Source organism: Mytilus trossulus, chromosome 14 (genome assembly GCF_036588685.1).
Source record: "Mytilus trossulus isolate FHL-02 chromosome 14, PNRI_Mtr1.1.1.hap1, whole genome shotgun sequence".
NCBI lineage: Eukaryota > Metazoa > Mollusca > Bivalvia > Mytilida > Mytilidae > Mytilus > Mytilus trossulus.
The window spans coordinates 19115174-19133610 of NC_086386.1; the positions used below are offsets into that span (position 1 = coordinate 19115174).

The 18437-nt window shown below is 32.3% G+C and overlaps 1 protein-coding gene across 1 annotated transcript in view; it reads right to left on the minus strand.

Moving 5' to 3' along the window:
• Positions 1-1104: 1104 nt before the first annotated feature.
• Positions 1105-18437, minus strand: part of LOC134695956 (uncharacterized) — a 33135-nt gene continuing 15802 nt past the window's right edge. Inside the window, exons 7-14 of the mRNA XM_063557458.1 lie at positions 16754-17053; positions 14690-14989; positions 12467-12544; positions 10835-10987; positions 9704-9990; positions 5638-5856; positions 4901-5051; positions 1105-3524 (exon numbers count right to left, since the gene is read on the minus strand). Of these exons, the coding sequence (XP_063413528.1) occupies positions 2482-3524; positions 4901-5051; positions 5638-5856; positions 9704-9990; positions 10835-10987; positions 12467-12544; positions 14690-14989; positions 16754-17053 (2531 nt within the window). The 3' untranslated portion in view covers positions 1105-2481. The remainder of the gene's footprint in view (positions 3525-4900; positions 5052-5637; positions 5857-9703; positions 9991-10834; positions 10988-12466; positions 12545-14689; positions 14990-16753; positions 17054-18437) is intronic.

The following is an 18437-nucleotide window of genomic DNA, read 5'->3' on the forward strand; positions in this document are numbered from 1 at the left end:
ACGCGTATTTCACTTTTTGCAGTGGCTAAAATATGAAATATCAAATGAAATATTCCAAGATTCTTCCTTTCCTTTTTTTTACCTTGACGTTTTCATTCCTTCTGTAGACAAGTCTACACATCAATAAGCTCATCCAAAATAGCCTCTATACTACAAGGTATAATTTACCTTTCCTTCGAAATTGTTTCCATTCCGATGTTACTTGTTGATTCTGAATCTTATATCACATTATACTTTGTAAATCATTGTATTGAAACTTTGTTTTGTTTAATTTAAGATGTAAATATTCCAGCCTCGAATCTAAAAGAAATCATCCCAAATTTGTCTTAAGTGTTCGTCTATAGCTCAGTGAATAGTTTTTTATGTTGTGTTAGTGTTGTTTGTCTTTCATTTTTAGCCATGACGGTTGCTTGTTTATTTCGACTTATGAGTTTGAATATCCCTTTCATATCTTTAGCCTCTCTTTTGATATTCAGACAATGTTGTGTGTCTAGTTTGATTACCATTTTTTACCTATTTCTGTTGTGTTATAAATGAAAATAGTCTGTACATAGGTCATGTTAAATACAATCAGTTTTGATTCAAAGACATTACCCCATAGATTCAAAAGTAGTGTTAACAAATTGCATAATCAACCGATGCTTCCCATACAGCACACTTAGAACAAAATGAAAAGCCAAATAAAATAAAACCGATTCAATGTGAAGATTAAAAGATGTAAGCTCAAAACTAAGTTGAGCTATATCACACAGAGAGACTCCATTCTACAATATTGAATCTTGCATTTCCCGAAGAGTAGCGATCTTGCAATGTTATAAAGTCCTATTCTTAGCACAAGTAATTGATCATCTAGATAACAAGTTTGTTTCTCCCAATTAGACAGTCAAAGTGTATGCTCTTCAAATGAAAAGTACGATCACACCAACAACGATTGCTAGGTACTTCAAAATAGTTTGTATCTATACGTGATGTATTTGAAATTATGCAGCACAAGTAGAGAACACATTTAAGAAGTCGAACGGTGTACCCAGAAACTGGTTTATCAATAAAAAAAAAGATATATATTTTCACATAAAATTATCACATTGACATATAATTCTGGTCATAAGAAATTATTCCATCTATGAATAATGTATAAGTTACATTATTATACAATTCTATAGCTAGTAAATAATTGCATCACAAAATAAACTGTACAAAACATTTCTATATATATTAGACAGTCTTAGGTCCGAGAACACAATTAATTCGTAGTGCATTTCTTTTAGAACATAAATGAAATGTAAAAAAATCCCACCTGCGCTTTCTCAATGAAATTTTTACAGTGTGTTGTACTACTTTTGGGACAAATCATATCAAAAATATAGAAAACTTCATCGCCTCTAACTCAAAATATGGACAATTTTGTGTTTAGAGTGTCTTGAAATCTTTTGACAGCTTCCGAAGTGCTAATTTTTAACCTTTTTCAGCTGGACCAAATCACTACTTTCCTGTAAAATTCTGGACCCAAATTTTTTTACAGTGTAGTTTCAACCCCCTACTTACAATTTGAGGCATTAAACATGGAGAAATAAATTTGGAAGGGGTATAGAAATTATTGGCAAGTAACCCACTGTTAACACTAGGGACTATATTCGTGAACAACGAAAATCAAGGGACGACAATTGTGGTCTCGGACCAGAATGATTGAAATGTTTAAGAAAGACTTAAATTCATGATTTTTATCTTTAAAGATTGTTCTTTTGGTACACAAATCTTACAAGTATTGCACAATTTCACAAATACCCACTAACAATATAAATACCACCCTTTTAGATAGGAAAAGAATATGTATTTACACAGTGATTTAAAATTAATTGTTCAGAAACATGTCAAATGCAATTTCCGATTATTTTATTAACTAATTGGATGCCATTCTTAATGCCAGTAGAGGTCATATTTGAAAGATTCTAGGTCCCTTCTATATTATAATCAGATATATCGTATATTTAACCAAGGCTTTGCAGTTAGACGTTTTGATTTAATGTTTAGTGTTAAATGATCTGAAATGTATTGTAAAAACACTATTAACAATGAAACATTGCAATTTATCTATAATAAACCTTTTTTGGAACCGAAGGCAGTTTAGTAAAGGAAGAATGGAAGTTGGGTTTTTTCATGAAGATTGGATGTAGTCTTTCAATGGAAATAACGGGATTGTTGGTGGTCAAGTTTGATTTGGCTTAGACCTATAAAAAAAACCCAGGAATATTAAATTTAAAAAAAGACATTAGAACAGAGAAGAAGTGAAAAAAGAGCACACAGTATAACGAAAAATGAACGTTTCAAATAAGAAGTAGTTAAATGACAGTTAAAGCATTTTAAGCATTTTTTTCAAAACTATGGTGTAGAAAAAGTTTATGAATAAAATGTTTGAGTGAGATCAGAAAGGGTGGGAGGGTAATGTTATTATTCAACGTGATATACTTCATGTCCGAAAAGTCAAACAAAACAATCAAGTTTTGTAGTGACTGCATGTTCACTATGCTGTGACTTTCCTTCAACAACAATTTCTGTTTGACCAAACGTCATCGATACAATAACATCCTCATCACAGCTTCGATACCGTTCTGGTATGTCAACTAAGATCTTGCCTAAATAGGTACAAGACTTGTCTGTCACATAGCGTGGATTTGGTTCGGTTGATCCGTATAGTTTTACAGACATCTTTGACATGTCTGCTCGTAATGGTTGCATCACTGTTGATCTTTTCTCGTTTAATGTTATGCTTTCCCCAATTTCGACAAGTTTATTGAAAGCGTCTTTGCATAGAAACGAACCTCCATGTCTCATCCATTTTGCTGGTGAATCGTCGTCGAAAAATGCTCTATACACTAACGTTCCGTATGTTCTATCACACTTTCTCGTAACAACACACGACGGATCATGTCCATATAGAACAGCCCCTTTCAGTACAGCAAGTCCAGCTTCATTTGGAACTATGATTGTATTTCCTGAAAATGTCTTATTGAACTCTTTTTTAAGTAAAGTATTTTCAGCAAAGCCTCCAACTATGACCATATACGAAATGCTATCTACGTTCTTCAGAGTCGCCTCTACATGAACAATTATTTCTGAAATAACGGATATCATAAAACTTTCGACTTTTTTACTGGCAATTCTTAATTTATTTTGACTCCTCAGTATAGCTTCCTTGTCATGCTTAGATTTTAAGTGTTCCGACAGATTTGTTTTATTTTTACTTGCAAAACTTTCAACTAATGTCATAGGCAAATTCAATTTTAAGAAACCTCCATTTTTCCAGTTTCTTTTAGAGAGTTCTATATCCTTAGATAATTGGTGATAATCGTATGTACTTTTCAGGCGAAATTCATCCATGACGTTTTCTCCTACTAAAGATGTAAGATATTCAATGATGTTTTCATTGACTTTTTTACCGCCATGTGGGCCGCCAGAAGATAAACTAATTTGTTTAAATCGCTGTTCAGAAACCGTCTCCATTACTGTTATATCCACCGTACCACCTGTAAAATATGATATCACTCAATTAATAACAAAACAAGAACTTTTTATATTATGTGATAACTGTATATAGTGCATTTGTAAAGGGTGACTAAAACCTCTAGATAATTGTTCTCCTTTAGTTAAATTAAACTTTTTGACTGTGTCATATTACTTTTGACTATGGTAAAAAGTCAATTAAGAACGCATTATTGCAAAATGAAATTGAGAAGTGCAAGTACTTTTGGTGCCTTTTTTCTGACATACTTTAACTTACTGATATAAATGTTGAAAGAACAAAACCTTATGTGTTAGGGGGAATCGTTTATACTCTGGCATGAGCGACCCTTCAACATTTAAAGTCATATGAAACCAGTGAGTGGTGAAAAAATAATGTTTATCCAATTCTTGAACCAATGCATGTATATATCATAAACTTAGTCCTCTGTGCACGATTTTATCCTTTTTTACGCAAATATATCGTATAATCGTCAATATTTTTTCTCTCTGTCTGTAATGTTTTAACAAATATGGCTGCTCATTAAATGCCGTGTTTTGAAGCCGAAGTTTACCGATTGTCACCTTATAATAAACAAATAACAAAAAGCATTGGTATTGAGCACGTGTTTACCATGTACAATCAAATACTAGTAATTGTTTATTTTAATGACAGATCCATGCGTATTGCAATCACCGGATTTTTACGAGAAGGGTTACGCTCAGGTCTCTATGCATACGGAAAATATGTCGGCGAATTGCTTCCTGGAAGCAAGCAATTAAAAATAAGTAAACTTCTTCTCAATGTGGACAAATTTAAGAACTTTCCTCAGAAAAAAAGTATATGTACATGAGTTGTATAATGAAAACTATCAATTAAGTTATAACATACGCATATTTTTTTTTTTAATTTGAGGTTTCTTATGACTTTAAAGAAGTGTGGGACCGATACAAACGCAGTTGTTACTGCTTTCAAAGACGTTTATGTGAAGGTATTTTGTTAAGGTAAACTGTATCTTATAACAGATATATGAACGCATACTGAATTTTGTGACTGTTGAAAGCATATCTTTGTCACAGTTTACCTTTACATTCCGGATATAGCTTAAAGTATGATTTTGATATATCATCGGTAGCATGTGACATTGACAACAAGTACAACAAAAAACAATTTCCCTTTCCCCAATAAATCGTTTATAATTAAATTTACACTTCAAACACACATATTATGGGAGCTTTTTTGTATATATTTGTTATATCAATTTGAATATCAATGCAAATGAATATTTCACATAACTTTATTTTTGGGCTGAGTTGAGAACTCTTTGTGTTGAATCGAACGGTGCAACTTTCTTGTTTATCATTCTAACTTTATGTAAATACTTGACATTTTAATGTATACCTCCTATATCAACAACCATAAATCTTGAACCAGGAGCACTTTTCACTAATTCGGAGCCTCCTTTGCTCTTTTCCAAATTTTGTGCTCCAATGTAAATACTGGCGACCTCTGGTTCTAATGCAAGTGTCAGTTTATCAGCAGGAATCGAAGCCTGGTGGAACAAATATCATAAAGATATGAAACTGAAATATTATGCTCGATAATTGATGATTTCTTTATGCACCGTTTTGTCTATGAAAATTAATACACACGTTAGCTTCAACTTATGATCTGATACGCGTTTATTGTTAAAATAAAAAAAGACAGCTTATTAATATGTTTCGAACTATTTACAAAAAATTCAATAACCTCATACATTCATTCGAAAGTCCTGATTAACATCTTTATTATTATCTATTATCATATTTTCACTGAACTAGCTCACATTTTTGTTTAGTTGCCAGCTGAAGCCCGCTTCCTGGTGTTGAATTTTCCAGTTGTGTTGAAGACCCATTGATGGCCTTCTGCTTGTCTCTGATTTAGTCGGGTAGTTGTCTCTTTGACGCATTCCCTAATTACTATTTCTTATTTTATCGTAACATGGTATTTGGAAATGAAATTTTTAAATGATCTTGCATAAATAAATTGATTTTAAACATGATATTAAGATTGAAACGACAAATAAGAAAACCTATTCATTTCTTCATAGAACAAGTTATAAATGGGAACATTTTAGGATAAATCCCATCAAATTGTACCTTCTCTGCAGCCTCCCTCATAAACTGTTTAGCTGCATCAGTCCAGATAGCAGGAATAGTAATGATCCATGATATGTTTTCTTTACCGACATCAATTCCTTGATCACGCATCAAATTTTCTGCTTGTTGTTTCAGATAGCGTATGGAATGAGTAAATATGTCGAGAGCAGCCATCGTGTTCCCAAGTACATCTTCAATAATTGTCTCTCTTTTCAAAGTCTATAATAATCGGAATGTAAAGAGTTAATATAGTTTCAACATCATTGATATCTTAATGTAATTTGAATATTGTACCCATACCATTTTCTTAAAAACATTATTATATAAAGGTAAATTGCGTATCAAAAACAGCAGCAACTTAATTATGTATTATCAACATCAAACACGAATTGCAAAACAAACACCATACGAACATTATTTGAGTTGCTATTCTTTTTTATTAGTAAAAATTTGTAAGGGTTTAGCGGAACCCAGTGTTTCGCCTACTTTTGCTGAAAATCACAGGCTCAACAAAAATGAGGGAAAAAAAATCTTCTTGATACTATCTTTTGATTGTAAGAAGTTTCTGTTCAAGTTTGATAAAAATCCAGGATAGTATATGAATCTAATAAATGTTAAAAAAAACTTTACTGCAGACTGTATATAATGTTAACTGAAAGAAAAACTAAGTCCATTTATAAGTAAAATACAGATACACAGGTACATAATATTAACAAAATTTCCTTCTAAATACTAGCTTTTGATCATAAACAAGGTTCTATCTAAGTTTGGTACAAATTAAAAGTAGTATAAGAAAAAAAAAAAATTTAATTTAACCACAGAGTGAATGTATTGTTTCTTGGCAGAAAATCTAAGTCCATTTAAAAGTAAAATACGGAAAAAACGGATTTATTTTTTTACAAAATTTATATCTGTATATTATCTTTTGATCATAAACAAAGTTCTGTACAGTTTTGGTACAAACCCAGGATAGTTTAAGAAGGATATTAAAATTTTAAAAACTTTAACCACAGAGTGAATGTAATGTTCTCCGCAGAAAAACTAAGTGCATTTATAGGTAAAATACGGAAAAAATGGAATTTTATTTTTACAAAATGAACTTCTGGATACTATCTTGTGATCATACACAAGCTTCTGACCACGTTTGGAAGTAATCCAGTATAGTTTAAGAAAGTTATTAAAATATAAAAAAAACTTTAACCACAGAGTGAATATTTGTGGACGCCGCCGACGACGACACCGACGACGACGGAATGTAGGATCGCTTAGTCTCGCTTTTTCGACGAAAGTCGAAGGCTCGACAAAAACTCAACAACGTTACAAGATTTATATTTTGCTATGCAGGACGACCGTGTCTTCTATCAAGGACACATCAATGACTCTCGAATCAAAAAAATTAAAAAGCCAAATCAAATCCATGTACGATGTTATCGAACACTTTTTGTAAACAAAATACGACCGTATCATTGAATTTGGATGTCAACACTGAAGTGCCGACTACTGGGCTATTGATTCATTTAATGGTTGCTTAGTCACTATGGTTTCATGGTCAATGGTTTCTTGATTAGTTATGTTTCTCATATAGAAATGTCATAGCGGTTGAGAGTAGACCTAGAGGCTCTCAAGAGCATGTGTCGCTCACCTTGGTCTACGTGCATATTAAACAATGGACACAGATAAATTCATGACAAAATTGTGTTTTAGTGATGATGATGTGTTTGTAGATCTAACTTTAATGAACATTCTTGTTGTTACAATTTTCTCTATATTGAACTTGGCCCAGTAATTACAGTGGAAAACATTTTGTAAACATTTACAAAAATTTACAAAAAATTAGGAAAATTGTATAAAAAAAAAATACTATAAAGGGCAATTACTCCTTAAGGGGTCAATTGAAAATTTTTGTCATGTTGACTTATTTGAAGATCTTACTTTGCTGAACATTATTGCTGTTTACAGTTTATCTCTATCTATGTGATATTCAAGATAAAAACCAAAAACGGCAAAATTTCCTTAAAATTATCAAAAAAGGGGTAACAACCCAACAACGGATTGTCCCATTCATCTGAAAATTTTAAGGCAGATAGATGATCACTTGATAAACAATTTCAACACATGTCAGATTTGCTTTAAATGCTTTGGTTTTAGAATCATAAGCCAAATCTATATTCCCCCCCTATGTTCTATTTTTAGCCATGGCAGCCATCTTGGTTGGCTGGCCGGGTCAACGGACACATTTTGTAAACTACATACCCTAATGATGATTGTGGACAAGTTTGGTTAAATTTGACTTAGTAGTTTCAGAGGAGAATATTTTTGTAAAAGATTACAAAAAATTACCAAAAATTGTTGAAAATTTACTATACAGGGAAATTACTCCATAAGGGGTCAATTGACCATTTTGATCATGTTAACTTATTTGTAGATCTTTCTTTACTTTTTTAAAACTGTTATTTGGATGGATAGCTGTCTTATTGGCACTCACGCCACATCTTCCCTTATCTATTTACTGAACATTATTACTGTTCACAGTTTACCTCTATCTATAATAATATTCAAATTATAACCAAAAATGACAAAATTTCCATATAATTACCAATTAAGGGGCAGCATCCCAACAACAGGTTCTCCAATTCATCAGGGCGAATAGATCTTGACCTGATAAACAATTCCTATGTCAGATTTGCTCTAAATGCTTTTGTGTCAGAGATATAAGCCAAAATCTACATTTTACCCTAAGTTATACTTTTAGCCATAGCGGCCATCTTGGTTGGTTGGTTGGGTCACCGGACACATTCAATCGTAACTACTCGGCCATTCTCGCTACGCAGTACAATAGCCTCGTATGCACTACGGAGAAATTCTTCTTAAATTGTTGGCCGGAATTGTAGTGATCCGCGACACAAAGAAGCTCTATCCTCCAGGTGGCGCTATAATTTGGTTACATATCACAGTAATCAAGAACTTTAACTCTGCCAAATATTTTGTCGCGAAAGAAGGAGCAAAGTAAATAAGTAATGGTAAAAAAATTGTACCATTCCAGTCGAAAAATATAAAATTCAATCGGATCGGAAAATTTTCCGGACAGGAGCAAGTTAAATCAGTAGTGGTAAAAAAAATGTACCAGTCCAGTCGAAAAAATATAATTTTGAATCGAATCTGAAAATTTTCCGGACAATGATTCCTCCGCCTAATGCATACGAGGTTATTTCTTCGTGCAACCAGAAAGGCCGAGTTGTTCCGATTGCGGACACATTTTTTTAAACTAGATACCCCAATAATGATTGTGGCCAAGTTTGGTTTAAATTGGCAGAGTAGTTTCAGAGGAGAAGATTTTTGTAAAAATAAATGAGGACGGACGACGACGATGACGACGACGGACGACGACGACGACGATGAAGACGGACGACGACGACGGACGACGACGACGGACGACGGACGCAAAGTGATGAGAAAAACTCACTTGGCTCTTCGGGCCAGGTCAGCTAAAAAAAAACTAAGTTTTTCCGAATAAGACAAATTTTTGCCCATCCGTAGTTGATATTTTATGTAGTTAAAACTACACGACGGATAAAACACTCGGAGATCAACGTCCATCGACAGTTGCATTGACCAAGTCATTTTCAAAGCTCATCAAAGTAACTAGGTTTATACCTTGCTAAATCACACACGCGTTTTGCCTGCATTAGACTCATTGGTAACATTCCAAAGAAAACATTTGAAAAGCCAACTCAAAAACAAGTTGAAGAGCAAACATGTTTCAAATAGTTCAAAGTTACATTAGCAGATTTAATGACAGTATCATTATTAGGTGTATATTGAATGATTGGAAGATGTACTTTTCGGTCTGACTTTATCTGACCATGCCCTCATTTTTATGCATATGTTTCAGCGATCAACGTTCCAGTTAGTGAAAAGATCCGTTTCTGAGATACTATGCGTAATATGTCAACTGTAATAAGTGAATAGGCAGATTTTAAGGTGTATCATTATTTTCGAAGACATTGATTTTCTCGAATAACATTATATCATGTTCACTTTTATAAACTATTGATTAACACATCACCTCTGAAGAGTGCAGTTTCATTTTGAAATGTTTGAAAAAGTGCCATCTTTTATGATCACCAGTACTGCTCAAGTTATCGTATTTTTCTTCTGCTTCATATCCAAAGGCACAAAATTTATTTTCTGGGTCTAACAGGATACTTGTTGGTGTCTTGAAAGATTCTAAACCAGTCCCACTTGTAGACTGCCACTGTTTTGTAATGATTTTTGCATTTTGTCGTTTATGAGAAAATGCAAATCCAGAATATGTCGTACCAAAGTCAATAGCAGCAACCACAGGAGAATTGTCTACAATATACAAAGTATATTAGTATTCTGCATTGTGAATACACAATGCATCCAAATTTAATCAGATTTTAGCAACAACCTATTATGTATTAATTTTATGATGTTCTACAATCATAACAAGCTCGATGGTATATATAGTTTGAAACCAGGTTTTTATCGAAAAAATATAGGGTTATTGCATGAATATTAGGGAATATTGTCCCGAGTAGAATTTTATATTGCACGAGCTTGCGAGTGCAATATATGTTCTACGAGGAACAATATTTCCCAATATTCATGCAATAACCCTTTTATTGTATAGCAATATAATATTTGAAAGTAAAAATCGGTTTAAACTAAGATTTTGTCATTGATGACGTCATGAATTTTTAAGATTTATTGCACTAGTGCAATATTGGAATTTAGTGCACGCTTACTTGTGGTAACTTTCTGTGGTAAATATTATATTGCTATACAATAATATATCTTATTCACTTTTGTTTTAGGTAGCGATGTGATCGTTGTTATAAATCTCCTACGGAAATTAGTTATATTTTTCAAAATAAATCTAAATACATCAAATGTTTAAACAAAGTGTTATTGACGATTTTTAAAAGCAAAATAACTAAAATACTTAACCCGAAGAAAAGTTCAAAATGGAAAGAGTTCTAACAAAACGCAGAATAAAAAATTCAAACAATTCAACGAATAGAAAATCAACTGTCGAATTCCTGACTAGGTACGGAATTCTCGTATTGAAAATGGTAGATTAGACCTAGTTTTAGAGCAAGCTAAATCTCTCACGTGTATGACAGTCGCATAGCATTCTTTTATTTTCGATGTCTGGATATACTATAGGAAATACCTTTTAGATCTTTTATGTAAGGTTCACTCGGAAGTCCATGTTCAAGCGGCTTCTCTGTAGATTGTTCTACTACAACTTCCTTTACAACGTCTTCCTCTACAACCACTTTTACATCTTCTTTTTCAGTAAATGATGATGATATACTTAGTGATCCTACATATAGATAAAAAAAAAAGTATAACAAAACTACTGAAATCTAAATAAAGCATATTTAAAAAGATGAAGTCCATAAAAGTGAAAAAATCAAAAGCTATGAATCAACGTAAATAGTGATAAGCAACTGTGATATTCCTGATTTGCAATTGATCCAGGAATTTCCCGTTAAAAATGGTGGATTTAACCTGATTATATAGCTAGTAAGAATTCCATATGGCAAGCTTTAGTTCCAATTCCAAGAGCTTTCTTAAAACTCAACAAAAGCGCCTAATAATTTAATTTCTACGAAAATCTGGCGTAATACATTATGATCCTGGTACCTTTGATAACTATTTTATACCACTCGGTTGATGCCACTGCTGGTGGACGTTTCGTCCCCGAAAGTATCACCAGCCCAGTAGTCAGCATTTTGGTGTTGACATGAATATCAATTATATAGATATAGGAAGATGTGGTGTGAGTGCCAATAAGACAACTCTCCATCCAAATAACAATTTAAAAAAGTAAACCATTATAGGTCAATGTACGGCCTTCAACACGGAGCCTTGGCTCACATCAAACAACAAACTACAAAGGGCCCCAAAATTAAAAAAAAAATATGGTAATTTTTATAACTTTTCTGTTTACAAAACTTTGATATTTCAAAAAACTAAGGCTTTTCTTATCCCAGGAGTAGATTACCTTAGCCGTATTTGTCACAACTTTTTTGGAATTTTAGGTCCTCAATGCTCTACAACATTGTAACATTTAACTGTTTTAATATGAGCGTCACTGATGAGACTTATGTAGACGAAACGCGCGTCTGACGTAATAAATTATATTATCCTGATTTAGAGTAATTTCTCGCAATTTGATTGGCTGATATTGTCCTAATAAATTTCAGTACAATTTTTTCTTACGTCAATAGGAATTATCTCCCTTATTTATTACGTCAATTTGGATTATCTCCCTTATACCATTGACCTAATAAAATAAAATGAGTTGCTTCGTAGTCCTAATAATTTAATTTGTCACAGTTTTAGATTAAATATCTAAAATATATTTGGTTGATGTTGTCCTTATTTTGAATTTAAATATAATAATATGTAATATAACAAAATCAGGATAAATTCGTTACACAGTGTTCAATTGTCCTAATACGGAATTTATCGGGTCAATAAAATTCATATCGGGTTTGGCTTCGCCTCACCCGATATGAATTTTATTGACCCGATAAATTCTCGTATTAGGACAATTACACACTGTGTAACTAATAATCCTGGTAGCTTTAATAGCTATTTGATATTATGCATTCAAAAACTAACTCTTGTGTTAATTGAATCCAGCGATTAATCATTTTTGAACGGCTTGTCTCAAATTGCCTCTACGGAACAGATGGCCAGTGTAGGTAAAATAAACAAGGCATGCACTACACTAAATAGACCGAATAATGTTTTAACATAGCTATCAAAAATATTCAAACCATTAGTATCTTACCATTCGCTTCCATTCGGACTGTAAACGAACAATGAATTCTATTAGTTTCAACCAAATTCGATTGGAAGTACGATGCACCTGTCAATAAAAACATGTCAATAGGAAATACATTTTATTATATTTCCAATGTTAACAAATGTATATCAATATTCTAATTAGAGAAGATGTTATATCTGGCCAAAAAATACTTTTAAACCGATCTGAAAATAGTTTTCTAACTTACGAACATGACCTCGTATATATTAATATATTGATTCTGTCTCTTTTTGTCATTTAGCTCTAAAACGATTCAACGTATATTTTTATCCCAGAAAGCTATGTTCTAAATAAATCTGTATTATCTCTTTCTGTTTTAACTTATCAATACCTTATTCTCCATTTATAACCAATACTGTGATATTTGTTCCAATGGGAATGATGCCAGAATAAATTTTTTTCTATTCGGAACTTATATAAAGATGCAGGTTCTCTTTCATGTCAATTATTTTTTTAAATATTAACAGCTTTAAGCTTCTAAGAACTGCATCGCTAAAAAAAAGACTGCGTGGAGATCGTGTATTTAATATTGGATAACAAGAAGATGTTTATTTTAATCCACGATATTAAAAGAGTTTATAGAAACAACCCGACATTTACCATCAATGATCAATGCTTTCAATTGTTGACTTTCAACGTTGTTGATGATGAATCATTGATAAATCCAGTAGAAGCATTTCTGACGCACAATAATAGCCATGTACTATTTAAATTGCTTATGCACAATGAATTATGTGTCTTAAAAATCAACGTCACTGGCTTTATAAGTACTTTTTTCTTAATGTCCTTCAAAATTGTTTCTATCATTTATAATTATTTTACTGATGGAACACAAGAGTGCACACGCTGAAATGTTTCGCCTTCTTTACTAATCATTGTTATTATGTTGATAGACTTAAATATAAAGCTTTATTACAACTGTCACATAAACTCAACATTAACCAAGAAAACGAAACATTGATCAATGAACCATGAAAATGAGGACAAGGTCAGATGAACCATGTCAGGCAGAAATGTACAGCTAACAATTCTTCAATACACAAATAAAGTTGACTTATTGCTAATAAATTAAGAAAAACAGACCAAAACACAAACACTTAACACTTAGCAATGGACCGTGAAAATCAGGTCAAGGTCAAATAAACCCTGCGTAACAGATAAATAGGTCATAAAATATTTCCATAAACCAAATATAGTTGACCTAATGCATAAAGTATTAGAAAAATAGACAAAAACTCAAAAACTTAACTTGCCCACTGGACCATAAAATGAGGTCAAGGTCAGATGACACCTGTCAGCTATACATGTACACCTAAAAATCATTCCATACACAATATATAGTACACCTTTTGCATATAGTATAAGAAAAACAGACCAAAACACAAAACTTAACTATAACCACTCAACCATGAAAATAAGGTCAAGGTCAGATGACACCTGCCAGTGGGACATGTACACCTTACAGTCCTTCAATGCACCGAATATACTAGACCTATTGCTTATAGTATCTGAGATATGGCCTTGACCACCAAAACTAAACCTTGTTCACTGATCCATGAAATGAGGTCGAGGTCAAGTAAAAACTGTCTGACGTGCATAAGGACCTTGCAAGGTACGCACATAACAAATATAGTTATCCAATTCCTAATAGTAAGAGAGAATTTAACATTACAAAAAATCCTAACTTTTTTTTCAAGTAGTCACTGAACCATGAAAATGAGGTCAAGGACATTGGACATGTGACTGATGGAAAGTTCGTAACATGAGGCATCTATATACAAAGTATGAAGCATCCAGGTCTTCTACCTTCTAAAATATAAAGCTTTCAAGAAGTGAGCTTACACCGCCGCCGCCGCCGCCGGATCACTATCCCTATGTCGAGCTTTCTACAACAAAAGTTGCAGGCTCGACAAAAAGCACAATTTACATAAATTAATCTGCATTTCAGCTCGTTATTTGATCACAGTGGTTATATATATTCAGTTATTCACTTCAAGATATATATGCAACGAAGAATATAGAAGTTTTATTGAATCAAATTAAAATCTTATTTTCCTAATTTTTAATTGCTAGAATTTGTTTCAAATTGAGTCCAAGTATATTCTAATCTTTGTGCTGCCCATTTGATTCTTAACAATATCAAGAAGTTCATGAGTACGAATGTATGATAGCTTTGATATTTCTTACTTTTCGAAGTGCCTGGTTTGTGGGTAGTGCATTTGTGGTTATCCAAATCAATAGAATTAGTCGCTTCGAAAACATCCTCAAATGATCGTAGAACGTCGTCATTCACCAAAACGTATTGCATAAACAGATGAGCTCGATCCCTTCTTGATTTGCCGCATTGGGGTGTTAAAATATTCTTGATGTGGTGAGGAATCTTCTCATCGTCAAATTTCGCAACGGTTTGTAGCATCATTGAACTGACCATTTCATCCAAAATTGTATTATAGTTCTGTTCTGCATTACACGTTTCTCTCAGACAATCTGTATTTAAATATAATTTGGATATTTGAATTATTGATACAACAGATAGTCAGTAGCATAAATATATCAAAATGACAACACCCTTATATAGTCGATTAGCACAAAATGTATTTAATAAATCTTAATATCAATTCTACGTCAAAACCACTATTAACTTCAACTGGTTTATTTTATTGATTGGTTCCAAAGTAATCTGAATCAAATACCCTTTATTAATGAATATTATTTCATATCGGTTGAGAATAAACTAATCTTATTTGATGAAAAGGGACCACATGCCATTCATTACTCTTCAGTAATAAATTCCATCGGTCAAAAACAGAACGAAACGGACCAGAAAACCGGTCGTTAACGGATTTTGACATGATATTGACCGATGGGGCATGGTTTCCGTCTGTTAATGACCGTTAAGGCTTGGTTTCCATCTGATAATGACCGCTGGGGCGTTGATTATCTGAGAGATGTCCCTTCAATAAAACATTTTTCTGTCTTCAACATTATATTTAAGTTGTTGAATTGTTTACTTGATGTTTTGGTAAATTATTACATTATAGGGAACTTGATTTAGTATTCATATACTGAAAAATTGCACTAAAATGAATGGCATTATTACTACGACTGGTTTTAACTCTTTGCCATAAAAATCGTACAACTCTCCGAGTTTGCTTTGGACATTTTGCATCTATGAGAATTTTCTGAAACATGGTTCCTCAATGATATAAACATAATAGTTTTTGAATAACTGGTCATTAATATATGGACTGTTCGTAAGACAGTAGTATTGACTGCGACAGTAATAATGACCTTGCCTTCTACTCAGTCATTATCACTATCTTATTCAATACCACTGTCCTGTGGGCAGTCCATATATCACGATATTGACCAGTTATTCAAGAACTATTTTATAATTTCATTACATAATGTTTCAACAACAATCTCGGGTTATTTTTTTAAAATTTAAATTAACTATCATTTCAAAATTAAATGTAATATTCATTACACGAGTTAAAAAAGCAAAACATGATGGGAATCATGTTTTCATAACCATAGCAAAAAAAGTAAATATATGAATTGAATGTTACTTTAATGAATTTTATAGGTTTGTTAAAGCGTTGAACTTGCGCATATTTTAAGAAGGAATCGCTTCCGCTCTTAAACCAAATGTACTTTGGTCAACGATTTTTCACCCAAAATAATTTTATAAAAAGGAGTATTTAATTCTTAATAAGCTTTGCTTATATGTAGGGTACTCAGTATTGGGGTGTCAAAGAAAGTTGGATAAACATTTGCTTTTCCTTAAATCATTGTTAAACACAGTGTTATCATTTAGGCTTAAAATAACCCTTTTCTTCATTTATTTCGAACTTACAGCACAATTTTTTTTTTAAATCTGTTAAATTTCTTTTTAGTCAATGGTTACAAGACTTTGTTCTATTTAGACAGTGTAGTGTCACCATCATAAGAGTACACAGAAAAACAGTAGTGAAAAAAAAAGATTTCAAATGCTTGAAATTTAAAAAAAGATATACATAAAATGAAACTAATGAAACTAAACTACAATCAAAACACTTCACGATAAACATTTTTACTGCAAGTTACTGCATCTGTATTTTTAAAAGTAGTTCTTATTTTGAACCTGGACTGTAAAAATATGATAGTTACGAACTAATCCGTAGAAAAGAATTATTGATAAATCACGTTATGAAATACTATGCTTTTCAGTCATATTTTAACATCAGTGTTCCTATTAAATAGTGTACATACCTATGCAAACTGACTCAGTTTTCAGTTTCTTAGCAATTTTGGTTTGACCTGTTTTCACAAGAGCATCAATCAAATCTTTCATGTTCGAATCAGCTAGGTTTTCTTTAAAATAACGGAGAAAACTGTGTGTCCTGTCTTTCCTTCCAGACGTTTGCATTATTGTTTGTGTTTCCCTGTCAGACATAACTGTTTCTCCAACTAAGTATTCCATCACTTTTCTTATTTCAAGTTCTTCTGTTAAAAATGTCCAATTGTCCTCAAGTTGCTGCTTGGCCGGTGACATTGTTGTCGATTTTCTAACTAATGAATCAAAACATGTTAACTATTAGCATTAGCGACTGTTTTGTCAATTAAAATTTAATTATCTAAACGTAGCATTACTTCAACCAGTTTTAGAGTACATAAAAATAAGTTAGAAAATACACGTGGAATATTCCAGCAATTAGAATACAGTTCCTCTTATCAAAAAGAAAGGGAAAGTGATGGGAGATTTTCATAGCAAAAACTAACATTTCATTTTACATGTGGGGGGGGGGGGGGGGGTAGAAAAAGATATCAAATGAAAATGATCGTTTCCGTTAACTCGTATTACATAATGGATATTTTTTTATTGAAGTTTTCTGTAATAAAATTTTGAAATCGTTAAGAATCAAGACATGTCTTCACACTTTTAAAGTTACAATCATAAGAAACCTAAAAATCAAAAAAAAATAATGCATATGTTTTTTTATCACTCAATTGATAGTTTTCATTATAAAACTTATGAACATATACTTTTTTTTTTTAAATTCTTTAATTAATTCATATTTAGAAGAAGTTTACTTTATTTTAATTGCTTCCTTCCAGGAATCAATTCCCTGGACATATTTTCCGTATGTAAAGTAGTAAATCGTAGTGATTAAACCTGTTGATATTGTTTTTTAATCAACAATTATACATTATTTAAACAGAAAATTAAGTACCATTAAAAGCTCATAATACATGTGTTCATGTTATTTCTTCCCAAACACAAGTAACTGAATTTTAAAATTACTGAAATAAACATGGATCTACCATTTCTACGTTTGAGTTTGTTTTAATTCAAATAAAACGAGCACCTTGTTTCCTAAAGTTGAAGACCAAAAAATCTTAGAGGTGATTGAGCTAGCATTACACTGAAACTTACAGGAACATCTGCTTTTAATTCACGAAAAAAGGGGAGGCCTGGGTCATAGGCGATACGTCGTTCATTCACCTAACTTTATAATAATAAAAATATTCTCAAAAAGTATTTATGAAGTTTACAATAAATATTTATGTCAAGCTAAAATTGTCCCTATGTTTACAGGCACGCGTCTTAGAATATTCCCCCCTTTTTTACACGTTTTAGAAAAATTTCAGCCGGTGGCGAAATTCCGTTACAAGCCGATTTCTTGGCTGTCAAACCCCCTAAAACTGATTAAATAGTCAATCTTAATTGATTTATCTTCACAACGGTGTATAATACGCCTACTTTTGTTTTTCGAAGCAATCCTACCCAAGTATGTCAATCGTAATTATTTCGTAAACCGACGAATGATTGTCAAAAGAGAGAATGAATGACACATGGGAAAAACATGGGATCTTTTTGACGGTATCTTGTACAACTTTTACTAACTGAGTGATAAGTTCTATTCAGACAAAAATTAATAGTTTTATTCTGAAA